The following is a 27952-nucleotide window of genomic DNA, read 5'->3' as shown; positions in this document are numbered from 1 at the left end:
TGAGAGATTTAGGTTGTCACCATGTGGTTGCAAATTTTTTTTTTTTTTTTTTTTTTTTTTTTTTGCACATTGCATACGGTAACCAGGGTGTTGTGGAAGTCACCTACTAGTCCAAGTCTCTCTGCAAACATCACTAATAAAGTTGTGCAGCAGGATAAACAGAGTATCTAACCAGCGATCAGTGCAGGACATTTTCCAGCGTGAGTTTCTGTCTGAATGCTTTTACTGTGCCACTGGGCCATTAAACTTTCAGCCGTTTCACAGATGAACCTTTCCATTCTGTCTGTCCTGTCCGTGTTGGTCTGTGCTAGTCTCAACAACACACGCTGCTATTGAGAGATCTCTCTATCCTTCATCATCTACATGAACAAACACTGTGATGCTACTTTGCAAAGCTTGTGTTTTGTGATTTATTTTTTGCTTTTAAAATAGAAAATAAGGTAGAAATGCCCAGTCTGTACTGTTTCTGCTGTATGTAATCTTAAAGCTTTTCTGTGTCACCATGAATGCTCAGGTTTGTTTCTCTTTTGTAAAAGCTTCTCCCACGCTAGTAGCCTTAGAGGAAAATTTGCACAAGTTCAGATTTTGGTTGAGACGGTCTTACAACAAATTAATGTATGCCTGCCTACTCATCCCACACTTTTACAGTGACTGATGAAATATTTTAACCCCTGCTTTCACAGACAATTCTAGTCTCAAACTAAAATGCATGTCTAGGCTGTTTTAAGTGAAAGAAACATATTCAAATTCAAAAATATCTTCTAAGGCACATTTATAAAAGATACTTAAATGTCCTAATTGAACCTAATCCTGGCTTAACCTAAGCACTGTCTGTGAAACCAGTCCTAGATGTAATAACTTGTTCCACCTCTGAAACAACTTTTCTTTTTAGACTGTGATAATCTAGTCATTGTTGTAGGCTAATGTTGTGCATAATGCAAGCTTCCTAACATAAGAGTAAATTTAAGCTAGTTAATGTACTAAGGATTACAGCAATATTGGCAAATAACAAACTGCTTGAAGAGTAGTGTAGCGTGTGAGATATGTGGAGAAGCTCTGGACCTTCTGATTTGATTTTTAGCCTCAACATCCTGGTGAAAAAGCCTCCTATAACGTTCCTCAGGAAGATGGTAGATCCACTGCAGTCCACTGCAAACTCATGTTCATATGTGACTCCAGACTAGTATGGAAATCCTAGATGGACCTGTTTCCAATGAAAAAAATTCTAGTCATGCAACTTTTTCGTTAAATATTTCACTCGCAGAATTAAAAAATTCTAAGTGTCTTTCTTCAACTTCTGTCTTTCTAGGAATCGATTTTAAGATCAAAACAGTTGAATTGCAAGGAAAGAAGATAAAGCTACAGATATGGTAAGTACTGAGTGTGTTTGCATGAGTTCATATAACACATTATACACAATGCAACATGCAATACAGCAATGTTTTAAGTGTGTCAATTTAATTTAAATGAAATTTAAAATATAAAATTAAGTATGATTTATATAAAATTAAATTATATTTACACTACCAGTCAAAAGTATTTAAACGGCAAGATTTTTAACGTTTTTAACAGAAGTCTCTTCTGTTCACCAAGCCTGCATTTATTTGATCCAAAGTATAGCAAAAACACAAAAATTTAGAAATATTTTTACCATTTAAAAGAAATATTTTCTATTTGAATACATTTTAAAATGTAATTTATTCATGTGATTTTAAATTTTAGCATCATTACTCCAGTCTTCAGAGTCACATGATCCTTTAGAAATCATTCAAGTTTCTTTGAATAGAAAGTTCAGAGGAACAGCATTTATCTGAAATAGAAATCTTTTGTAACATTATCAATGTCTTTATCATCACTTTTGAACAATTTAACTTGCTTAATAAAAACGTTAATTTCTATGATTTCTTTCCCGAAACAAATGTATAATGTTACAAAAGCTTATTATTTCAGATAAATGCTGATCTTTGGATCTTTCTATTCATCAAAGAATCCTGAAAAATCCTTTAAAGAACATTTAAAATCTTACTGTTCAAAAATGTTTGACTGGTAGTGTATATAAAATTAGATTATATTTAAAAACTGAATGATATAACCAACATGTTTCACATGCTTTCTGGAAAGATAAAGCAACACTGTAACTTCTAAGAACGTGAAAAGGAGTTGTCACAAATCTGACAATATCACTTTAATATTAATGTAAACAAACAATGGAAAAAAAAGTCACACATTTTTTGCTCAACTTAATAATATATGTGACCCTGGACCACAAAACCAGTCTTAAGTCGCTGGGGTATATTTGTAGCAATAGCCAAAAATACATTGTATGGGTCAAAATTATTGATTTTTCTTTTATGTCAAAAATCATTAGGAAATTAAGTAAAGATCATGTTCCATGAAGATTTTTTGTAAAATTCCTGCTGTAAACCTATCAAAATGTAATTTTTGATTAGTAATATGCATTGTTAAGAACTTAATTTGGACAACTTTAAAGGTGATTTTCTCAGTATTTTGATTTTTTTGCACCCTTAGATTCCAGATTTTCAAATAGATGTATCTCGGCCAAATATTGTCATATCATAACAAACCATATATCAATAGAAAGCTTATTTATTGAGCTTTCATATGATGTATATATCTCAGTTTTGTAAAATTTTACCTTATGACTGGTTTTGTGGTCCAGGGTCACATATAGTTGCATCAACTTGAAAACTTTAACTATTAATATCATTGATTTATTAGAATAGCCCTAGTATTTTGTATGCAATATTATTATTATTATTATTATTATTCATTTATTATTCAAATAGTTCATTATTATTATTATTATTATTTAGTTATTGCAATAGCCTTAGTATTTTGTATGCAGGATGCAAATTACCAAATGCATTTAACTGGCTTTAGTCAGAAGATAAAACCAGTTACTGGCAAGTAAGCCTGGAAGTTACCATCCAAACAGCTCATGCTAAACGAAAAAAAGCCAGCCTGCAATTCAGAGAGTGATCTGCTGGGTTATTGCTTTTCCTCATAGTTTCATTTGGTGGCTTGCGGCCAGGAATGTGTTACCATTTTGGAGTAATGACAGAAAAAGAAAGAAAATCTTTCTTGGCTGTGTCACAGTGACACAGTATTTTTTTTAAAAGACAGTTTACTGCAAATACAAAATAGAAAATCAGCCAAATAATTCCATTGTCATTGGAGCAAAATGTTTTTAATGAAATTACAGTTGCATCTAAAAAACATTGACGTTTGGCTTCATTTTTAAGTCTGAATCCATCTGAATGAATGACGTTTTACTGGTTTGGTGGATTTTCGTTGAATTGTGAATCAAATTTCAATCTTGTGTTTATCTCCTCAGCTTTGTTTTTTCCATTTTTTTTTATACTTTCTGTAAAATGCCTTGTACCCTATTGAAACACAATCATTTGTCTTTCAGTATAGTGGATGGCAACAGTTGTTGAGATAGAATTGGTTGGTAACAATTGGAGGCGCTTAAACTAGTCAGCTGTGGTCACCAGCTATTGCCAGCCAAAGTTAAATTCGGATCTTCTGTATTCTGTTATTCATTGGGTCCATGAGTGTCTGGGTTGCTGCAGTGAAATGAAGTGTTTGATTGTGGTTGTCTGTGTTTGTGCAGGGATACAGCGGGGCAGGAACGGTTTCACACCATCACTACCTCTTACTACAGAGGGGCCATGGGAATCATGCTCGTATATGACATCACCAACGCCAAGAGCTTCGAAAACATCAGCAAATGGCTCAGAAATATTGACGAGGTCAGTCTCCACACAACCTTTCTCCAACTCTCAGACAACAGCCATTCAGGAATTGATGTGTTCTTTCCTTCTGTTGAACATTACAGAAGATATTTTGAAGAATTTGGGTAACCAAAGTGTTGCTGGTTCCCATTGACTTCAACAGAACCAAAACCAAAAACTGTTTGGTCACAAACATACTTCAAAATATTGTCTTTTGTGTTCAACAGAAGAAAGAAATGAAAAATGATGTTAAGTGTTGACAAAAAAAATATGAAATTTACATTTTTTGGGTATGTCTGAATAGAAAATGTTGTGATTTGTAGTATTGTAATAAGTTTTCTTAACTAGTTTTGGCCTAAGACCCATTTTTACACATGACATACCCAATACTTAGGATATTAAGTAAAGATCATGTTCCATTAATATATTTTGTAAATTCCCTGTCGTAAATATATCAAAACTTAATTTTTGATTAGTAATATGCATTAAAAACTTAATTTGGACAATGTTAAATCAATTTTTTTTTTCTAGATTTTTAAATAGCGTTAATAGAATTAATAGAAAATAGTATATCAGCCAAATATTGTACTATCCTAACAATTCATCAATAGAAAGCGTATTTATTCAGCTTTCGGATGATGTATAAATCTAAAAAAATTGACGCTTATGGCTGGTTTTGTGGTCCAGGTTTACAAATGTGTTATTGCTATGAAAATGCAGTGTTATTTTAGTGTTGATATACTGTTAATATTTTGAATTATTATTACTATTATTTTTCTGTTTTCATTTGTGTATTTGTCATTTTTGTTTTTAATTAGTTTTTCTTGAAATATCTATGTATTTGTTTTTATTAGCTTTAGTTATTGTAGTACTGTAACCTAAAGAAAAATTGCATTTGCAACTAACTGAAATAATTAAAAAAAACATACTTTATTTTAAATCTCTCATTTTTAGAAGTACTAGCATAAGTAGAATTAAATCAACTAAAACTAAAGCCATGAAATAATTTTTAATGCTTGAAATAAATGTTAATTGAATTAAAATATAAAATCTGTAACTTATTTTATTTCAGTTAATGTTTGAAAATGTTTTTGGTTTTAGTTAACTCTTGCTCAATGATTTGTGAATTTATTAATGTGATTTTTGAGATATGACTGACTGCACACAACACAATCCTGGTCAAATGAAACCATATTGGCGTTTAGTATTCCTTTATCTGTCATAGTTTTGTTCATGGTTTTTGAGACCCATAAATCTGTACCTAAATACAGCGTTTGTTTGGACAAGCATCTTTTGACGTCAACAGCAAAACAATATGGGAAGTGTTTTCTCTTCCCTTTTGAAAGTTATTATGCCCATTTATTTTACTAGCCTGACTATGCATGATCATATGGGTAGTTGCTTTTTATTGTTGTGTTGTTATAAATAGAACAGCCCTGCGACCCATTTTTGAGTCGAGAACAGCTGGTGTAGGACTTTTGAAGTTCCAGTCCTGTAAAAAAAAACAAAAAAAAACTTAAAGATACATAGCCGTGTAGTGAAACTGCTGACCGTTTGATTTTCGCTCTGATGATTCATGCAGAATTTCCCAACGATCAGCATTTTCACCAGAATTCATATAACATGAGACTCCATGAGGGATGTGGTTGTGTTTGGTGGCTTTTCGTTCAAATACTAGTTAAGTGCACCAATGATGCAACTCAGTCCTTCAGTACTGTTTCTTCAAAGATTTCTGAAGCCACTTTAATTTCAGCTGTCAGTGTGAACATAAGTATTTTGTACGAATGCATCGTCTCAAATGTGTGGTTTTTTTTTTTTTACAGCACGCTAACGAGGATGTGGAGAGGATGCTGCTAGGCAACAAGTGTGACATGGAGGACAAACGTATCGTACCTAAAGCCAAGGGGGAACAGGTGAGACTGTGGATGAGTTAGGATTAGGGCTGGGCTGAAAATACTGATTTTCAATTTGATCAACTGAAATTGATTCTTAAAGGAGAAGTTCACTTCCAGAACAGAAACTTACAGATATTTTACTCACCCCCTTGTCATCCAAGATGTTCATGGCTTTCTTTCTTCAGTCGAAAAGAAATCGTTTTTTGAGGAAAACGTTTCAGGATTTCTCTCCATATAATAGACTTCTATGGTGCCCCTGAGTTTGAACTTCCAAAATGCTGTTTAAATGCAGCTTCGAAGGGCTCTAAATGATCCCAGCTGAGGAATCAGAGTGTCATCTAGCGAAACGATCGGTTATTTAAAAAAAAAAAATTACAATTTATATACTTTTTAACTTTAAATGCTCATCTTGTCTAGCTCTGTGTGAACTTTTTGTAAAGGGTGTTTGATGATCTTTGCTCATTCACTTTGTAAACACTGGGTCGGTACTTCAGCACCGATGTAGGAGAAAATGACATGTTACTTTTTCGGCATACCTTAACTGTTTTGAACCGGAATACACAGCTTCCTCAGAGCTAGACACGATGAACATTTGTTGATTGTAAATGCTTTTAGAAAACAACCGATCGTTTCGCTAGATAAGAGCCTTCTTCCTTGGCTGGGATTGTTTAGAGCCCTTCGAAGCTGCTTTTAAACTGCATTTGAACTGGACGTTCAAACTCGGGGGCACCATAGAAGTCCATTATATGGAGAGAAATCCTGAACTGTTTTCCTCAAACATAATTTCTTTACAACTGAAGAAAGAAAGACATGAACATCTTGAATGAAAAGGGGGTGAGTAGATTATCTGTACATTTTTGTTTTGGAAGTGAATAACTTCTTTAAACCCAAGTTTACAGCATTAGCTGAGACATTTTTTTCTTGGAAAACATTTTGTCATACTCTCACTGATTGTCTGTATATACAAATAAATCAAGATTGAAATTTAATTGAATCAAAAAAGGAATTGAATCGTGAAGTTTGTCTCTACCTAGGATGGACAGTTTGTTTACTAGTTGAGATTTTGGTTGACCAGTTTTTTTTTTTTTTTTTTTTCAGCATTCTGTGAATAAGTTTATTTGTTGAAAGTTTGTCAGTTATCCTATTGAAGCACTTTGCTAAGTGTTCATATCTCTAAGAACTTGTGTAATCATATGGGTTCATGCATATTAGTTCAGGCCTGCGCCACAATAACACAATAAATGTTATCTGTCCTTGTGCTGATCCTCAGATCGCGAGAGAACACGGGATTCGCTTCTTCGAGACGAGTGCAAAAGCCAACATCAACATCGAAAAGGCGTTCCTCACGTTAGCAGAAGACATTCTCAGAAAGGTGAGTACAGTGACTAACTACACAGACGCAGCGGCTGATCTCTTTTGTACATTCAGTGATTGGTTCGTTGATTTTGGCCTTTTCTTTTGCTAGATGATAACATTCCATTTCCATTTATTATTTCAATTTGATAGTGAAACTAATTAGTACACAAATACATTTGTGAGGTCTTCTTAGAGGTCTTCCACGTCTTGAATTTCTGAATGATGGTGTCCAATGTGAGTCTCCAGTCCTCCCAACATTATTAAATGTATCATCTTTTTATGTCAAATTTTTTCTATTAGAAAAATAAGAGGTCTGTTACCAATCAGATTAAATCAGTATCAATTAAATCTATCTTTGTACTGCTGGAGTGGCACAGAAGCTGCATATGAAGTGGCCAGAAAAACTTTGGCAACTTCAAGATGCTTTAGGAAACCTACTTGCAAAGCTACCTGAACAACTATGCGCAAGTGCATGTGATTAATTAAATCACTCATTCGAGAGATTCATTTAAAATGGCTGATTCATTTAGAAACAAATCGAGTGACTGTTTATGAATGAATCATTGACTCAAATGATTCATTCAAAAACAGATTAATTCAGAAATGAAGCACTGCAGTCTTGGTCTAAAATGCACAAATTTTGATCCAGCTTTTTGGAGCTATTTTCACTCAGTATTACCTTTTTGTTGGTTGAACTGTTGAATAAAATTAGTTGTTCATTTGCAATCATGCTCAAACACTTAATATTTATGAAAACGGCACTGTTTTTGTGTGATATGACAACTATATAAATATAAAGAACAAAAACCCATCCACCTTTTCTTCACAGTGGAAGTGAGCCTATGGGTGAGACTTCCAGTTCATTATCTGCTATAGGGAAATAAATAACGAAAGGAATAACAACATGCAGTAAATGGTAAACTGTTTGCACTGCAAACCAGTGTGCTCATAATTAGGATAATGCATTAAAATAATAAGGTAAGACACACCAATTTGCAATATCAAGCAGCAAAACAAGCTGTTTTGTACAGCTAAAAATAGCTGAACACAGATGAGACCGGAAGCCAGACCCATAACATTTACAAATGGCCACTCCCACTCTTACAGGAAAAAAAAGGTGGATATAGGGATATTTTTGCTTTCATAACTTGAATTACAGAGGCATTTTAATGGGCTTCAACATGCAGTGAATGCTTTTAGACTCTCAAGAAAGTTTTTTTGCAAAGTGAGTGATAACATAAGCTCACATATGGTTAAAACAACAATTATGATCTTATCGCACACCCCTAATGAACACTGTGGCTCTATCAAAACATGACTCTGAGCATCCTGATCAGCCGGACTGCAATGGTCAAGTCAAGTGACCTTTATTTGTATTAGTGTTGTCACGGTACCAAAATTTTAGTATTCGGTACCAATACCATTGAAAATCCACGGTTCTCGGTACCAATTTCGGTACCAAAGCAAAACACAATAACATATTAATTGAGCAACACACTATTTTTTATTAATAAAAAAATAAAATGTACAAAAAACAGTGCCATTCTTTATACTAATGTAAAATTTTGTTAAAAGTTTTTTTCACAGGTTAAAAAAGTATTTGTAAACATTTTAGTAATGAAATAACATCTAAATCAATTACAGGCATAACAAATGTAAACAAGCTTCACCCAAAACTTTTTGTCATATTTCTGCTGCTGTTGCTGAAAAACATCTGCACTGTTGTCTGTTTTGTAGTTCGCTGGGGTCTTTCATGATCTTCCTTAATCTGCAACTGTAAAAAGAAATATAATATACTTAAGTAAAGCCATGGCCTAAGTCTGACCAGATGCAACATTAGATCATTGACACCAGCAAAATATGAATTTTCAGTAAAAAACTAACCTCAGCTGTTATAATAAATTAAGATAAGATTACATATATTAAGACAAGTGTCTATCACAGATGAAAACTGCAGTATTAAAAACACTTTACAATTTTCATTTGTTAGATAACATTGCCTAACAATAAACAGTAGTTAACATTACATGGCAATTATTCTTAGTGAGGTTAGGCTAATTTCAACATTTACTAATGCATAAAATCATATTAATCTGTTAAACATGAACAAACATGATCATGTCTTTTTGTATTAAATAACATTCACAAACATGAATTAATGTTGTAAAAATATGTTTCACTTACTTTAAGTTTATGTTAGATGATGCATGAATTTGATCTTATTTTAAAGTATTACCAAACTAAACAGGGGATAAAACGTGTTTTATTTGATTGTACTTTTATTCAATCCAAACTGCATTCATATTTATCCAGTCAAGAATAAACCTAAAACGTTTTTTGACAGACGAATATTAAGGACATAGACATTGTTAACTATACATACATTTGTACATTCTCTAACACATATATTTTGGATACACATGTCATTTGTGTAAAAAATAGTAAATACATCATGTCCTTATTTTTTTTTTACTCTTAACAAAAGTTATAGGAGCGTTGGTTCAAATTCATTCTAAGGCCCAGCATAATTAGCGTTAGCCGCGCTTATGCTAACGATTCACTATAAAACGGTGATGTTTATTTCAGTCTGACATTCAAATTAAAATATGCAATAATGCTCTAAATATGAAATTAAAATGAAACTTACCTTACTTGAACTCTTTCATTTGATCCCGGAGTCGATCTTTGAGGTGTTTTAAGTTTGATGTTTCCTCCTTTCGAGAGAACCTAGACGACATCTTTTGCAAATAGTTTTTTGATGATCTATGATATTCGCCTTGTTCAGCCGCAAATCCAAACTATTTGGAGCAAGCCTGGCTCTACTTTGTCAACAAGTGGAGTCAGAGCCGCGGCATCAGCAGCACCGCTGAAGAGAGCGCAACTGTGTGCAATGCGTGAGAGCGCACCTTTTGTATAGCGTATTAAGAACCGGGTTGACCGGATAGTCGGTACCACCGGTACTTAAGAAAACCTGGTACCGTAACGTTTTAATTTTTTTAGTACCGACTTGGTACCGAAGTACCGGGACTTTTGACAACACTAATTTGTATAGCACTGTATACAATACAGATTGTGTCAAAGCTGCATTACAGCGTTAAACCGGAAAATAGTGTGTGGATAATGCAAGATGACAGTAGTGAACACTCAATTTCCAGCTAAAGTCAGTTCATTGTTGATTCAGTGATGTCACTACTGTCTAGTTCTCTTCCAGTAATGTCTGTGCAATCAAGTCGACAGTGTTGCCAAAAATTAAGTGCCCCAAGCCAAATCAACCAAAGGAACCAAAACTCCTTCATTGACAGAAATGGCAAAAAAAAAAAAAAAAAAAAAAAAAAACTGCTGTGAGTTTGGCACTAGAAACCAACCAACCAAATTGAAGCAAGCTATCAAAATAAACTAGGGTTCACACCAAAACTCAAAATGCAAGTTTGCAAAAGCAAAATCTCTTGTTAAAAGAGAAACTCACTTCCAGAACAAAAATGTACAGATAATTTACTCACACCCTTGTCAAGATGTTCATATCGGTCTGTCTTCATTCGTAAAGGAATTGATTTTTGAGGAAAACATTTCAGGAATTATCTCCATATCGTGGACTTCTGTGGTGCCCCTGAGTTTGAACTTCCAAAATGCATTTTAAAATGCAGCTTTAAAGGGCTCTAAACGATCCCAGCCGAGGAAGAAGTGTCTTATCTAGCGAAACGATTGGTTATATATATATAAAAAAAAACATAATTGAACTGAAGAAAGAAAGACATGAATATCTTGGATGATAAGGGGATAAGTAAACAATCTGTAAATTTTTGTTCTGGAAGTGAACTTCTCTTTTAATATATATTTTGTGTGTTTTTTTTTTTATTCGCAGACGCCCGTAAAAGAGCCCAACAGTGAAAACGTGGACATCAGCACTGGAGGCGGAGTCACAGGATGGAAGACCAAGTGCTGCAGTTGAACAGACACACACAGTTACTCACACTTTACACACACTCACACACACACACACACACACACACACACACACACACACACACACACACACACACACACACACACAATCTGTTCTTCTATATCCCTCTTTCTCTCTCTTTCTGTCTGTCTCATTCACTCATCCCTTGTTTCTGTCTAACACTCTTCCGTTCTCCTCACGGGATTCTCTGTAAAACACATTTCTAACGTTTCTCACACTCACGACTGCTTGCTGACATCATTTTTATTTCTGAAACGAAAAAAAAAAACAAATGTAAAGAAAGTCATTTCATGTTTCTTCTTACTTATTTTAAAGTTTAAAGAAAGAAAGAACGAAATGAATTTAAACAAAACGCGCATTCACCACTACATAGAGACCGTCAGTGGACCTGGAGACGCTGTCCGTGGGCACAGAGGAGCGGCGTCGCATTCAGTACGACATCCTAGACGAGACTTTTGTCCAGTGTTTTGGGGTTAGTGTTGTGTGTTAGTGTGAGAGATCTTCTCTAGCTGGGTTTTTTTGTTCTTTGATTTTGATTTCTTTCGTCCGGTGCCTTAATGTAGAGCCTTAGAGCTCATCCCCCCCAAACACACATTTAAACATCACTTTTCTGTAACAATTACACACACACACACACACACACTGGTCCTCTCCTCTCTGCTTGACCCGCTAACTCAACCCAACACGCCTGAGTGGAACCATCCGGATTCAACCTGTTTGCTCAGAAGAGAATGGCATTATATATTTTTTGGTTATCTTTTTTTTTTTTTAATTTAGTTTGTTGTTTATTTTTCAGAATTACTTGTTTTATCAATCTCCTCTGTATGTTTTTGTTTTGTTTTCCCCACACTCAGTTAATCATTCTCTCCTGCATGCTGGTTTCTTTGGGTTTTTTGGGGTCTTTTGTAAGTTTTTGCCATGTTTGTAATTGACAGGAAGTATCTCTTCTAGTCCAGATACGTGTCAGGGAGGGGAGCGTTCTCTTTGGAAATTCAAACGATTTTGCAGATCCATTAAAAATAAGCTTGTTTAAGTTACATGTTGGTCCTGTTTATTCAAGCATGGTGAGTTTGCAGTCAAGTGTGTGTTTTTTAGAGTTTCTGTGGGTTTTATAAAAAGTTTTAATTCACTCTTCCACAAAATTGAGGCCTTAAAAGGTCATAAATAAAAGCAGAAAGTCTTCAATTCATAAAGCCATGGCATTAGATGTTGCATGCATTGCAAGACACAATTTTTCACAGATTTTTTGTTTGATTTCAGATTCATACATCTAAACATCCTTAAACAAGATACATACTTGAGATGCAAAAATGAAGACATGAAGTCTGGTTTTCTGAGAAACTGAACTAATTTAAGTGAGTTTATGCTTAAAACAAGAACAAATATTTGTTAGTGGGAAATGAAAATTAGTTTTGTCCTTTTTTTGCTGAGCCCATTGGCAGATAGACTTCTTATTTTATGTGCAATACCAGTCAAAAGATTTTTACTGTTTATTGCTAAATTTTCAGCATCATTACTTCAGTCTTCAGTGTCACATGATCCTTCAGAAATCATTGTAATATGCTGATTTTCTGTTCAAGAAACATTTATGATTGTTTTTTATCAATATTTAAAACAGTTGAGTACTTTTTTTTTCAGGATTCTTTGAATAAAAAGGTCCAAAGATCAGCATTTATCTGAAATAAAAAGCTTGTGTAACATTATGCACTATTCCATTCACTAGCTTGGAAAAAACAAGAAAGAAATTATAGAAATTAGTATTGTTATTTAGCAAGGATTAGCAAGGATGCTTTAAAATTTATCAAAAGTGATGATTAAAGACATCTATAATGTTACAAAAGATTTATGTTTCAAAGAAACCTGAAAAAAGGCTGCTTTTTTTAACGTCTTAAGACATTTGCACCAGAAAACGACAAAAACATTGATGAAGAACATCACTTTTTTGCAGTGTGATCAGAAGGTACAGTAAAAGTTATTTCTATACTCTAGTGTTACTCTAGTGTTTGGGAGCAAAGCTATTCAAGCCTTAAGCTGTGTGTGTGTGTGTGTGTGTGTATAAAATGAATTATAATGTAGGCTAATCTTCTGGAAGGATTTTTGGAAGTTGTATTTTCCAAGACATATACGTTTAGAGACACTGCTGGCGTATTGTTTCATTCTTATTCCTTAAATTTTTAAAAAAGTGTTAAATGTACCTTCATATAACCTGCAAAAACCCTTATTTTATAGTTACTGTGAGGTGTAAGCACCTGAAAAAAAAAAAAAAACACTGATTGGTACGTTTTGAGAAGTTAAAGTGTAGGCTGTTTCTTCCATGTCTGGTAACATTCCATTATGATGTTGCACAAGTAGTTTTTGAAATATAAATCTTTCAGAATTGCGTTTTGGTAATATGATAAAGAGGAAAATTTGTCAGACGTATTGCTGTTAAAGCTCTGATTAAACGATTTCTTAAAATTAGGACAGATTACTTGTAATTAAGCAAAATTCTGTCGTGAGAATATTACTATTGCTATAGTGAATCTGAAAAGTGTATTTCTGTCTCCTCCTGTTGGTTGATAGCAAAATTACACATCAGAACGAAAATTTCTAAGGGAACTTTTGTTTTATAGTGTAAATCTGTCTGTAATGTCGTTTATAATTCATATCGATCGTCAGCAAATGATTTTAATATTTTAGTCGTGTTTTTGGGTAAAAACAAGCCGTACAGTTCGATTATACACAGACCTGAGTTTGTCTGCCATTGCAAATTAAAAACGTGTAAAATGGGTGACTATTAGAACTGTTTTGCTAATAATTCGCGCTTCACTGATAAAACAACCACTTTTTATTGTACTGTACTTAAAATTATGTTGAGATAAAATACGACAAAATTTACGTTTGTAAATAGCAGTTAATAACTCTGAAATACATAGGACCTACTCACCCTTTTTCTTTACCGCGGAAGTAGGCCTATGGTTGAGACTTCCGGTTCGAGAAGAATAACAACATCCAGTAAACGGTAAAACTGTTCGCACTACAAACCAGTGTGTTCATAATTAAGTAATTAAATGACATGGTAAGACACACCAATTTGCGACGTCAAGCGGCAAAACAAGCTGTTTGGTACAGCTAAAAATAGCTGGGCACGGATGAGACCGGAAGCTCGGCTCATATAATTTACAAATGGCTGCGCCCACTCTTTTATAACAGTTTGGAAAGTCATAAAGGTTTTAAAAAGGTATGTAAACTATGTTTTGTTTCATTTTAGTCAAACTGTTTACGATATATCTATTTTACAGTGTGTATACTGTATTTATTTACACTCTTGTTCATTTCTGTTGCACATTTTCCGGTTCCGGTCGTGTTGTGTTGCGGTACCAGCAGTGTTTGTAAAGAGACTTTAAATTTAAATTAGCCTAAATGATTCAATAACTCATCTAAAACATGGATCAAGCTCACAGTGCCAGACAAAGTCATGTTTATATATGATATATTAAGCATTATAACATATAAAAACAAAGAAAATATGAACGGTGTATTACATGCGGAAAATCAATTAACCATTTGTGTTTATTATTAGTTTTCGGGGTTTGTCGTTTGTAGAGTTTGATCATAGACCACACGATGGCAGCACAGAAAAGAAAATCACGTTTGTCAAGATTTTGATGAAGGGAGCTGCTGCGGATCTGAAATGGAGCAGAAAGTGGGTTTATATTCAGATGTAAGTGAATACAGCTGACTGACAGTAGCCTTCATCGTACTATAAGTGCATTTTCATTGATTATTGATCAACAGCACTGGATTTATGATAGATTAAATTTTCAGATGATACTGAGTAAAGTCTACCATTAACTAATCAGCCAACCAACCTTTTCATTTTCATGAAAGCTTTAATGAGAGACAGGACAACAATAAAACATTTAATGAAACCAATTCCCTTTATTGTCTGGAATAAAAGTATGATCATAAATAAAGACACAAGAGATATTTATGCTAGCATCCAAAACGGTGTGTGACTGGGGTCTGGGGTCTGAGGTGTTTTGGGGCCCTGAAGAAGTTTTGACATGCCCTGACATTTGTGCTTTTTTCAGTATCTTAAAAACATATGAATGGTTAAAGTCAGATTACATTGTAATCAGCACATATTGGGCTACAATAATATGCAAGCAACATTAATGTGCATGTTTGTGTTTTTGAGAAAACTATGTTTATGCATGGTTATTGAAAATCTAAAGTTTTGAAGTCACTGAAATAAGGCCATGAAGCACATACAGGACATTTCTTTACAAGACTTTAGATAATTGGATGTCGTAGGCTAGAATTTTTTCAACCAAATGATGTGAAAATCATCTCGTTCACTCGTTCAGAGAAAACAATATATTGATTTAAATTTTATAAAACATGTTTTGTGATCGAAAGGGATTATTCATAGGTGTGGCAATGGCCCATGAATATTTAGCAATTCACACCTGAAAGACAAAAGGGCCCTCCCTAATGGCCCCATCAATGACTGACTTGAAACTGTGAGAAGATTCAGAGAATGGAGTTTTAGATTATTTTTATTTTATTTACTACACTGTATAAACAAAACATACATAATGAACGTCAAAGACACATTATTGAGCTCCCTCATCTAACCACACAGATGTGCACAGACTTTGTGGCATTTCTGAAAACTTCTTCTGAATTCTGTTCAACAAATGAAACAGGAAAAATCTTACCTGCTATTTTGCATACACAAAAAAAGTCAAAAACTTTTTTTACACTAGAATATCAGTGTAGTTGAACATCTCAAGTTTCTAGTGCTCTCACAGGAAAACAGTTTGAAGGGACTCAAGGGAAAGAGGGCAGGATTCACTTTTGAGCAGGTTTGAGATCACTACAAAAACAAAACAAATCAAAAATCATATCAGGATCATCTGTCAGAATACAGTCTATACTCTAGCATTTATACTAATGTAAAAAAGGACATGTAATATCTGAGAAACTAATAATTATCGTTTAGCACTATTTTACTAACAAACGTGATGTAAACACACATTCAGTGTAAGCACTCATATTATATTATATATTATATTTCACCCTACTGTTGTACAATAAAATAAATAAATTAATAAGTATGATTGTACAGTCATAAAGATATCGTCATAAATGCATCTCACAGTCATAATCACATCGTTTTTCTAGAACATTATAAATATCCTGCCATTGTGTGAGATGCAATCAAACGTACTTCATAATGTTTCATTTGATTAAGTCAGGAATTTTAGTTTGGAATAAGTCTAACTAGTGAAATGTGTACATGTTTTGCCAAAGGAAACAACAGCGAAAGCTAGTAGGAAAATGAAAGTAATACTTACTCATGTAAATGTCTCCTCCTGCTGGGTTTGCGTCGCATCACGTCCTTCTTATGATCGTGGTAAATATAAGTCTAATTCCTCACAGCATATCTTAATTCAGGAACAAACTGTAACCAAGATGAACTTGAAGTCATGTTGCTTTGTTGTGGTGATGTGGGAGTTTCCTCGCATACAGATACTCCGGTCCTTGCCGCGCTTGTGGCACATGGCTAATTTGCATGGCAAAAGATTTCGCGATAGTGGGCGCGGTCACATTAGAGATAATTAGTTGGAACTGGATAGACTAGACATCTCCTTGGTTTCATATAGATTAATTTATCACAGATTATTTGTTTTTGATCAAACTTACTTCGTTTAAAAGCATAAATCTCAAGCTTTCAGTAGATACCACTTTTCTGTTTGTGTGCTGAGTATTCACCGAGTTTGAATGATTTAAGTGACGCATTTCTAAAAGCAGTTCGCGGAGACAGAGAAAACAGAAATCACCCTGTTTGTTTTCTTTATTCTAAATAAAAAAGCACAACTTTCTGCTGTTCCTGTGAGTGTGCACAAATAAAAGTACACACTTTACAGTTTCCAATGATGTATATCTCTAATTTGTATGACTAAAACCGACAGAGCATTTTTAGTGTCTTTTGCGCTGATCTTAAAAAAAGTAGGTTGGTCACGCCGGCGTGACCGTCGGCCCCAGAGGGTTAAGAGATGATAGATATGACATATGAAGATACATATAGAGCCCGTAAAAATTATTCGATTGAGTACAAATCAACATTTTAGTCCAGCACTTTTTAATTAAATTATTAACAATTATTTCATTACAAAACAAAGCATTAGCAAAAATGCCTTCACAAATAAGAAAGAACGTTTCGTTTAACAAGTTAATATTGTAACAAATGCCTCACTACGTCATATTCGGAATCTTTGCAGCAAAATTCAAACAGTAGCACAATTATGACGAACAGAACCATTCAAACCTCAAAAATGTAACGTACAAAAATTCTAAAAATTGTTTTGGCCAACGGATAATGTACTAATCATTAAACTGTATAAAATACTACATGAGAAACATGCCCGATATAAATGTGATGATTTTTCCCAACCTTACATTTATGAGAAATACACTTGACCTAAAAATAGAGTTCAGCATTTCAGTTAAAATCCAACTTCATTGAATAGTTTTGTCAACTATTTTAGCATTACTTTTAGCATATCAGGGTAGTTTTGTTGTGTTCTCTTGTTCACCCAACAGAAATATTATTGTACTGGAATTTTAGTCCGGAGGATAGAATTCACTAAAAATATTCTATTGTAAGATTTTGTTTATAGTGAACATGCAAAACTACTGCTAAAGAAAATTTCTTGAACTAGATATATTGTATGCAATAATAATGTGCGTATATTTAAATAATCAGTAGCTTTATTACATTAATAAAAATCGTATTGAGCTTCGAATATTTAGCGCTGTAAAATATTTATATCTTTTATAAACATAATGACTTTAAATAATCAGCTTTTTAGAACAACTATGAATGTAAAATCCAAAATATTGTCCTCAATTAAAAAAATAGCACAATATATCATTAATTGCCAAGACGGCAAAAAGAATTAAACTGTGTTTATGTCGCCTCAATGATAAATCTCTGCCGTTCAATGGGCTTTATTGATTTATTTGTTTAAATATCTTTTAATATCTCTTTCTCTTTAATATCAGCCTTCGATATGTGTTGGCTTTAAAAAAAAAATAATGAAAAACGAATAAATCTTCAATTATGCGAACACTGGTTTGACGCAAACCGTGTAGGATTTTTTGTATTTATCAACTTTAAATGATTCTGACATATGCTGCACTACCTCATAATAACCAGGAGATGGAGCAATACATTTCCCCCCCACATTTTCCCTGCAATGATGACTGCTGCCAATATTCATATTGATTAGCTGCTGTGAGTGTGAACTCCAAAGAAACATCTTTAAGTTATTTTCCTTGAAACGCATTACATAAAAAAGTCACAAATCGCAAACATCTGTGATAAATATTTGAGTGAACACAAGCCTACTAAATACATAAAATAGAATAACGATCTAGAACGCTACTCAACTAAATCTAACCATAAACACAATTGGTTTTGTTTTTTTAACAACCGTAAAGTTTCATGTGGGATCTGCGCATGGCAACTAGCGACACTCGCCTGCTCTCTATGGAGGATGCGGCGAGCTGAGATGCTTAACGGAACCGGGAGAACTCCGCCGTCACCCGCCGCTGCTGCACAATTCGGCCTGCAGACATCAACACAGCTGCGGAATAAACACATACACACTAGTGTTCCTGACGCCCCGGTAATGGCGGATGAAAGGTAAGAATGCGCATGTCGGCATATGATGAAACTGCAAGACTGTAAAATCTGATCATCGTGTCTTTACATTCAAATTCACAATCATTTTCATTCCTATTATCTGAATCTTGGATTTACATGAGTGTGATAGTGAAACACAAAGTATCGCATGAGGCTAAAAGAGAACCCTGTGGAAGGCCTAATGGCCAGTTTCAGAAAAAAAAATATAAAAAAAATATTTAAAAATTAAAACCAAGTTTGTAACTACACACAAGGTTTTAGTCATCTCTTCCAATGTCAGCTTCACATTTGCACAAAATTTTATTTTGAACTATACTGACCATGTCGTTTTCGTACATTTCAGTATTTAAAATTATACAGGCCCTAATTCTGCTTTTTAAAACGTCTCAATTATACGTCAGCATCACCTGTAGCTGAAGCTCATCCGCTCCCAAAATTGCTGCAGCACCGCTTCCCACACTGACTTCATTGCGCTGATTGTCAGCCAGAGGGCGCTCCTGAACGCAAATTCTTTCTACTGTAACCTTGAAGCGGCCTGAACCACATCAACCCCTGCCAATTTGATGTTTTTATTTGGCCTCACAAGATGTAAACACGCCAGCTAGTATTTTGAAATTTTATTACGCTTAAAATATAAACCCAGTGACCTTTAGTTTATTTGTTAGTTTTCTTGTGTGGATTTTGTCTTGAACTTAAGGCACGGTCACACAAAATGGCTGCCAATCAGAGCCCGTCATTCAATCATGTGTGTTAGAATCATCTTACAGACAGTACTGTATAATCACTGAAAAAGCGTTATGAAAACGTAATGGTGGTTGGCGGTTTATGTTTTATTTTAATAAGTATGCAGGTCGGTTATTTGACTTGACCACTTTAAACACATCTAACCGTTTGATTGTTTATACAACACAAGAATAATTGTCTAAATGTCATAATTTAATTTGTTTACAAGCAACACTAAATGTTCTGCTGACTTATAGATGCTCAATAAACGTTTATAGGAGAGTTGAGAAGTTTTGAAAACCTTTTTTAAAAGAGCGGGAATAACCAGACTGTTTTTTTCTTCAACAGGTATTTGACGGGATATTTTGACGCGAATGAACTTTACAAAGATTGTCGGGAGTTTTCTAAAAGGTTTCGTTTTATTGCCCACATCAGTCTGGATTTGAAACTCCAAGATCTCTTCACATCACATACAGGTATAGATTTTAATCTTTTATTTCTAGCTATGTAAACTCTTAAATTCAATTTACAAGCATCACAATAAAACACCCGCGTAAATAATAATTAATAATAATTAATTATCCATCCTGTATTTAAATATGATAGCCTAATAATTATCTTCCTCCGTGTGTAAAATCAAAACCCGTTCTTGTGCGCCCATTATTTGCGGTTTGTATTAAAGGAGCGATTTAAACTCCTCTTACATTTCACAGGCGCTATGAAATATTCATGCTGGAAATTTCCTCCATTCTGCACAAATGAACGCGCCACCAGCAGAGCAAACAAAACTAAAACAAACGAGCCTCGGTCGGTGCATGAGCCTAAAACCTACAACAGAAGTTTATTCAAGTCAGATGTCAATCAAAAATAGCCTAACCATCGCACTATTTTTGACTCCTTCACAGGGTCAGACACGGAGCACTTACAGCATGGCTGTGCACTCCATTTCAGGTGAGTGAGATATTTATAAAGTGTGTAGGCTATGCTAGAAATAAATACTAATATAATAGCTAACAATAATATCCTTTCGGTGAGCGCCTGACCAGTAGCAGATCAACAGAGCTACCTGTTTGAATCAACAATGTTGAACCTTTATGAAACCATGTCGTCAAACCATAGAACATCATCATATAATATGATTACGCTAATTAAACACGGGAAAGACGTCGTCGGGTTCTTTGTACAGTGGGCGACTGAAAGACAGACGGAGAGGAAAGGAATCCTGAAAGCTCCTTTCATACTTCCGTTCGACGTCATGATTTAATTGTGACGTAAGGAAGGAGCGTTCAGGCTGAATCAGCCGCCAACATAAATAACCAACGTTATATCTCTGTTTTACGTGGAATTATAAAACGAGCTGTAAAAATGATTATACTGCATATGAAACATTTTAAATGTATTCACTGTTATCTGTTGTGTATTAGCTTTTTTGAAGTACATAGGCTAACACATGCAGCCAGCTCATTTAGATTTTTTTTGTGAAGATTATCCATAATAAATACACACAAATTAATAAACACAAGCTTTCAGTTTTGTTCAACGGATCATTTTAATGTACTCAAATCGAGCAGACAAAATTGTAACTTTTTGTTGTTGCTGCTGTTAAGAAAATTATTATGCAAATCATATAAACGCAGTCTGCGTTTATAAACAGAAATTAGACAGACAATAATTCTTAAATCTAATACGGTTTCTAAAACGTTTTTGCAATTTAATAGAAACGAAAAATAGAAACAGCATCTGAAATGCAAAGACTAGCTGGCAAAAGACACAACTGGTTATCTCCCTGTCTCAAATCTTTTTGTGTGACAAAATGCGCCAAAATCATGATAAATGCTCATGTTTTTAAACTATGATTGAGCTGTGATAATTAGGAAACTGCATCGGAATGTTTTTGTCATCTGTTCTCTGTTTTTAACTCTACAGTTTATCATTGGTACACTTGAAACTGATTTAAAAAATATGTGAGTGTCAAAACTGTTTTGAGAACTAATCCTAATATCATGTGTGTTTTGAATAAATTTAAATCCTTACCTTATAATGAAACCACAAACGTAATGATCTTTGTAAGAACAATTGATGCAGCAGCAGTCTTCACATGTAAAACAGAGAATGAGGCATTTAAAATATTCTCCTCTCATACTCGATATTTACCTTTGATTAGTTTTAATTCGGTTTCAAAAAACCGATCGGGTTCGTGTTGGCTTCGGCGGATAATTTCGGAGAAATGGAGGAATTGAACGAATGCGGCGTTAAACCAAAAGAAAGGAGAAGAGCTGAATAACTCTGTGAACTGTATTGACAACTATGCGTTTCCTCAGGGGTTCGGCTGGGTGGGGGTGGGTGAGGTGAAGGTATGGCGGATCCGAACTGCTCAATACATCCAAACAGACCCTCCAATCTGTTGGTTTTGTAAACCCTCTGCTTTAAACTGACTTTGTGGATGAGTTAAACTGGGATCTTGCCCCCTAGCAATGTTGACAAAATAATTTAAAGTGAATTAGTTTAATTCAAGATTAAACAAATAGCCTGTTTTCCCAATTCATTTGGAGGGAAGGTCTAAATAAATAACCATTCTCAACACCCAAGGAAGTGTTTTTAGAGTGCTTCTCTTCAGTATTGGTTTTAAAGTTTTAAAGTGAAAAATATACATTTAAATACTGAGCTTATGAATGAAAATGACATTTGGTGAACCATGTTGCATTTCAAAAGCACCTACACTCTTAAAAAATAATGTTTATTTTTAATTATTGGCATCAATTGAAAAGAACCTTGAACATCCATTGAACCTTTTAATTGCCGGAAAAAAAATCTTTATTGTAAAAAAAAAAGGTTCTTTAAATTTTTAGTGAACAGTTCTTTTAGAAACTGTTCACTGAAAGGTTCTTTGAAGAACCAAAAACTATTATTTATTTCTACAGCATCACTGCTAAACACCCTTTTGGAACCTTTATTTTTAAGTGTGTATTTGCATAGTCCTGATTTAAAAGATAGTTTCCCATGTGGAAAACATTCTTCTGGTGTTTGATTATTAGTTTGGATTTAGTGTCTTCAGTGTCTAAACTTTACTCTGACAGAAGAAATGTTTAGTTTGTTTCAACAGAAAGAAAACGAAATCCTTCAAACGTTTAACTTTAAAAGTTTGACTCTTGCTAATCAAAACAAGCTTAACTCTAATGAACAATTGAGGATTTAAACAATTAATCAATGTTTTGCTTAAGTATGTACTGTTAAATCTCCTTCATGTACAATTTTACATATAGTTTGGATTACAGAAGTATTGTGTCATGGATTTAATGATATTAAAATTAAACTAACGTTATAAAAGGGCTATTTCATAACTGATATGTCTGTGTGGATTTTAGGAAAGTTTTAGAGTCTTGTTACTCAATCTAGAAATAAACTCAACAGGTCAAACCAATGGTCTTTTAAATTTAATATCCATCGGGAATAAAATTGATAAGTTTGAAAAACCTGTTGATGATTTACACCTCGCTTTTGCTTGTTTTATTTGTCTAAACTCTGCAATCAAATGCGCATTTTTACCTCAGATCAATATATATAAGTGCTATTGGTTTAAATTACTTCTTAAAGCCGTTTAGCGTTTCCATTCGACGTAAACCACCGGGTTACATCTTTATTTATCAGTCCGTCTTAGAACTTATTCGGTGCTTGCGAACTTTAACGGGATCAAACGGGGACATAAAGGGTGTGTCCCTGACCTTGTGGGATGTGTTTCCCGGCACTCGCGGGGCCGTTTTATGAATGGTGGATGGGAAACCCTCTTGCAGGAAATGAGAAACTCCATAACATCTGACACCGGTGACCAGATCCGTGACCTGCGCCGTAATGGCACGACCACCATCCATCTCTTCCACACACCAGCAAACACACACACAGCATCTCAACTGGTGCAGGGGGGTGGGGGGAGGAGGCATGGGGGCAGGGGTGAATTCCGGAGGGTGGTCGGCATGGATGGGCGGGTGGGGGTGGGTGAAAATGGGCGGAGCGTTGAAGCGGTGGGGGTCGTTGTTGATTCACTCCTTCAACGTGTTTTTCCTCTGACTCAAAAGACAGAGAAAAACATCCTCTGCCAAGGCATCAGGTTTGATGGTGAGGTTGTCAGAAACGTTCGCTGAAGGAATTTCGTGTAGAAACGAAAACATGACGCAGGCAATTATTTCAGTCATCAGCTTAAATTAAATTTGGCATTTGAACTTGTTGGTTTAATGCACACTTCACTAGTTCTTTTAAACACTCAGATACAATTTAAAAGAACACCATAGGATTTCCTTTAATCCGTTCTATATTTTAACTTTAGAACATTCCATTATATGACTTACATTTTGAGTTCATACCAGTGTGTAGACTATGTTTACCATGTTTTATCACCTTATATACTTGGAGAAAAAAAGGGTGATCTGCTAGTTGTTTTGGATCCATGCTCTCTTTTCATGCAGGCTAGTTTGAAGACTAATTATGTTGATACAAGTCCAATACATACAACATACGTTTATTTTATGTCTTTATGTTTGCTCTGTCTATACGTAGATATCCGCATGTATATATATATATATATATATATATATATATATATATATATATATATATATATATATAATATTATAAATGCGCAAAGCTATTGTAACCCAAAAAAATAAAAACCCATGTGTGTGAGGACATGATCAATAAAGCTCTTCTTATTCTGATTCAGTCTCATTGACGTTTGTACTGCAGCAAACGGCAAATGCAAACTGCAGTGTGCTTCAACAAACGATAATTAGCGATGATCTCATTTCTCCCGAACTATAATGTTTTGGAAACGGTTAAACAAAAGCAGAGCGAACATTTGCGATCAGCAAACATTTTTAGTGAATTTCAGCACGCAGAAGAAACGTTTTCGTCTTTTTCGGTAATGACATGAAGGTATAACTTTAATGAAAACAATAAGCTACAATTCAATAGAATAGTAAGTTACACTGAAGAGATAGATTCTGGAAAACTTTTGTTGCTGCCTTTCGCTACAACAAGCGAGAACATTAAAAAATGAAGTGTTGTACAAGTGTTTACTTTCATACGACTATAAAGTATAATGACTGTGGTTACCAGCGGTTGGAATTTGGTTACATAACGCATCATTAAAATTGTTACATATAAATGAAAAAAAAACTATAAAATGCTGGACTTTTTATGGTCCCTCGAATGACTTGCAGAACACGCACAAAACAGATTGTAGAAGTGTTAAATAACTAAACCTGTGCAAACGAAGATGCTTTTACGTGACGCAGCAGTAGAGCTTGAAGTCCAGCCCGGTTCCGAGTCCGCTCCCTCTCCCGGGCTCACGGAGGAGTCACGTGTGCAGCGCTGCGAGCGAGCGAATGAGAAACTGAGAGTGGGAGCGAGAGAGAGAGAGCGAGCGAATGTGCGAGGGAGGGAAAGAGAGAGGGGATAGGAGATGTTAAAAGAGACATGACAAAATATCCAAAAAGGAGACGCACGCCGTACCATGCGCGCTAAATTTGTGCCCGCTGGAAATCGGGATGTCGGATCGACGGTGACGCGCATCACCCCATTTCACGGAGGAAACGATTTCGCTGGAACTTTGGAACGGAGGGTCCGCGGGGAAACATGGCCGAAGGTTACGATGCTTTTTTTTTTAAACATCTCTTTTCACCTTCAGACGGGAACTCGTATTGTCCGCTTTGTTTACGTTGTTTGTATCCGTGATGAACAGCCGTTTGAGCCAGCGGTGGTGGGGGTGGGAGCGAATACGGGGGGGCGGGTAACGTGTGCACACCTGCCCCACGCCAGGCGGTTCACATACGGTGCTACTACAAGTTGTTACATAGTATAGGTACTAACTAGACACGTTGAACAATCGCAATGCACTGCACCATCCCATCTTAAGTGTAGCTCTACTTTTCATTGAGTATCTGCAGTTCTGCAGAGGGTGGTTGTAGACAAGGATGTAACAAAATATGCAAGGTTATGGGGAGCTAAATGTAAAACTTTATGAGTCTGTCACTAAAAACACAATATATTGATTGGTAATAAAGATAAGGGGGCGTCGGGGGTGGTGGTTACGGCCTTGGTTAGTTACATCGTTGCACTAAACGCGTGTTGTTGAGTAGTAGCTACTTGGGGGATTTCCCTCAGAATCGCTGCCCACGCAAACCCACGGTCATTGTGTACACCAAGAACAAAGTATACAGGCTACATCTCACGAACGTACACAACATCATGGGCTTTTCTCCCTTGACCGCACAGGAGGGCCGCGCAGAGGTGGCGGGTCGGACCCCGCCAGGACTCCGCCGCAGATTCTGGTTGGCTCGGGTTACTGCAAGTGGTTTAATGTCCGCATGGGGTTTGGATTTATATCGATGACCAGCAGCGAGGGGAAGCCAGTGGACCCTCCACTAGACGTGTTCGTTCACCAAGTAAGTCCAATAACCCTGCATGTGCTTGGGTTTCAAGCCGTTCTCCCGACTCTCTTTCACGTTATCTGTCGCATCTCATTGACATCAGCAGATGTGCTCGAGGAAAGCATAAGTAAACATGCGCTGGTGTTTTCATCCCCTGTCACTTTAAGAACGCCCAAAACACATCTTTGCTCTCCATTGATATTAGTAGTAAACACGGAGGTATTTACGATGCAGCTCTTAAAGCAACCTTAAAACACTTCATTAGGAAGAGAAGAGAGAGAGTAGCCCTTGACATTCGCGTTTATTCGCCTCATGCTCACGGATAAACCTGCCAACATGTCGGAAAATGTGTCACACTGAGCATACGATGATCAGAGCGCGTTCACAAGCAGACTTTTGAAGAATGGCAGGCGATTTCGGCGTGAACTGTTGTACTGAACATCATGTGCTCTCGTGTTTACATGGGTGTACTTCAGCCCCTCTTTTCACAATATTTCGTCTTCTTCTGGTGGATGTTCAGAGCTAAATCAATACAGACACATGTACTAAACCGGAAATTATCTCCTTTCATCATTTTCCAAGCCTTCCACGGCACCTTAAAATAGCACTAGCACATTTGAAGAACAAAAGCAGAGGTTTCTTCTGCTCGCTGCACTGTTTGCTGTCAGCTTTGCTGTTTTCTGATGCATTGTGTTCTTGTAATCTGTTGATAATATTGTCAAGCAGTGTTATGTTGACTGCTGGATGTTAATGAGATGTTAAAACGATCCCTGGGACTGCATAATCCTTTAAATCTGAAATTCAATAACATAACAGCTAGTTTGCACAGGAAACACGTGTGTGTGTGTGTCTATCTATCTATCTATCTATCTATCTTAGTATTATTTTAAAGAATTTAAAACCACCTTGATTGAATAAGATCACATTTGTACAGTCTTTTCTTGAACTGAGTAATGTTTTAATAATTGTTTATTGCAAAGTAAAATTGCTGAACCATTTTGAAGTCAGAGATTTTGTTTTATGCATTCATCTTGTGATTAGTGTTTCAATCGATATATTAGACTTGTTGTTTGTTTAAAAAATTGAATTTTGTTGAATTATAGTATAACATTTGAAAAGAAAAAGATGCATTCTAAATATGTACAGAATTATTTCAAATGATTAAAAAATTATTTAAAACAGTCAATATTTCTTGAGGTGAATTTCATAAATTTTTCTTTTAAATTTTAACCTTGTGTAGACATTTTTTGTGTGTGCATGAGCTTAAACATGAACCTCTTGTGCTAGAAGCCCCTAAACCTGAGTGCATTCTGGGAAATGCAGTTCTCAAAAAAGACAAACAGCACCCAGAAATACAGTCAGTTTAAGTCAGTTGTATTTATAGCCGTTTTAATATACGGTCAAACCAAAAATTATTCAAACACCAGATATAATTTTTTATATTTTTTTACTAGTGGGTGCAAGACGCTATAGCTCATTTATGTAAGTGAGGTTAGCAAAATAAACTGTGACATATTATACACAAAAAAAATTTCATACAGTGGTCTACCAGTAAAACTTGACACTTTAATCTGACCATATTTTGTTACTTGCCTTTCTATCAAAGTTATCTGACATTATCAAGATGTAATTTGTTCTGAGACAGTTTAACTCTGAGTTCTTGTCATATTTCATTACCATTTTCAAAACTACAGTGAATAAACTGTGATAATGTAAGAAATGCTGAAGGTGTCTGAATGAATTTTGCTTTGACTGTAAGTCATTTGTGATTATCAAGATGAATTTATTCTGACACAGTTTAACTCTGAGTTCTTGTCATATTTGAATACCATTTTCTAATATAGCAAATAAAGCTGATGGTGTCTTATTTATAAAAAATAAGGCAAATGGTTGGAAAAGTGCTGGTTGAAATCAAATGAAATCTCCACATCTGTAGTTGCAAGTTCAACAGATTAAGTACCAGTTATTATATGTTGTAAAGCACAGGTTAAACCATACTGTCTTTCTGTTAAATCTGTGTACATAGGTTAAACAATGGAACATTTCCTGCCTCGTATACATATGAGTAGTTATTGTAAGAACGTCTTGTACTACTGATAAAACAGCTCTTCTGATAAGCATGAAGTAAACAATTCTACCGA

At 35.1% G+C, this 27952-nt stretch overlaps 1 protein-coding gene and 1 pseudogene across 1 annotated transcript; both read left to right on the top strand.

The window, feature by feature from the left end:
* Nucleotides 1-1254: 1254 nt before the first annotated feature.
* Nucleotides 1255-11242, top strand: LOC141348910 (ras-related protein Rab-10). The gene is made up of 5 exons (XM_073853223.1): nt 1255-1370; nt 3635-3773; nt 5579-5668; nt 6921-7022; nt 10869-11242. Exons 2-5 carry the CDS (start codon nt 3693-3695, stop codon nt 10953-10955), a joined length of 360 nt encoding a protein of 119 aa, XP_073709324.1. The 5' UTR covers nt 1255-1370; nt 3635-3692; the 3' UTR covers nt 10956-11242.
* An 8521-nt stretch (nt 11243-19763) lies between these two features.
* Nucleotides 19764-27952, top strand: part of LOC141283820 (protein lin-28 homolog A-like) — a 35051-nt pseudogene continuing 26862 nt past the window's right edge.

The sequence above is a fragment of the Garra rufa genome, chromosome 13 (genome assembly GCF_049309525.1).
Source record: "Garra rufa chromosome 13, GarRuf1.0, whole genome shotgun sequence".
Classification (NCBI taxonomy): domain Eukaryota; kingdom Metazoa; phylum Chordata; class Actinopteri; order Cypriniformes; family Cyprinidae; genus Garra; species Garra rufa.
The sequence above is the reverse complement of the archived record's forward strand: the minus strand, read 5'-3'. Positions and strand labels throughout refer to the sequence as shown.

Excerpts from the sequence above, each read along its gene's own strand:
- LOC141348910 (XM_073853223.1), top strand. The coding sequence starts at position 3,693 with ATGGGAATCATGCTCGTATATGACATCACCAACGCCAAGAGCTTCGAA. Across the intron at positions 3,774-5,578 it reads GGCTCAGAAATATTGACGAG|CACGCTAACGAGGATGTGGA; the intron begins GTCAGTCTCCAC and ends TTTTTTTTACAG. Across the intron at positions 5,669-6,920 it reads CTAAAGCCAAGGGGGAACAG|ATCGCGAGAGAACACGGGAT; the intron begins GTGAGACTGTGG and ends GCTGATCCTCAG.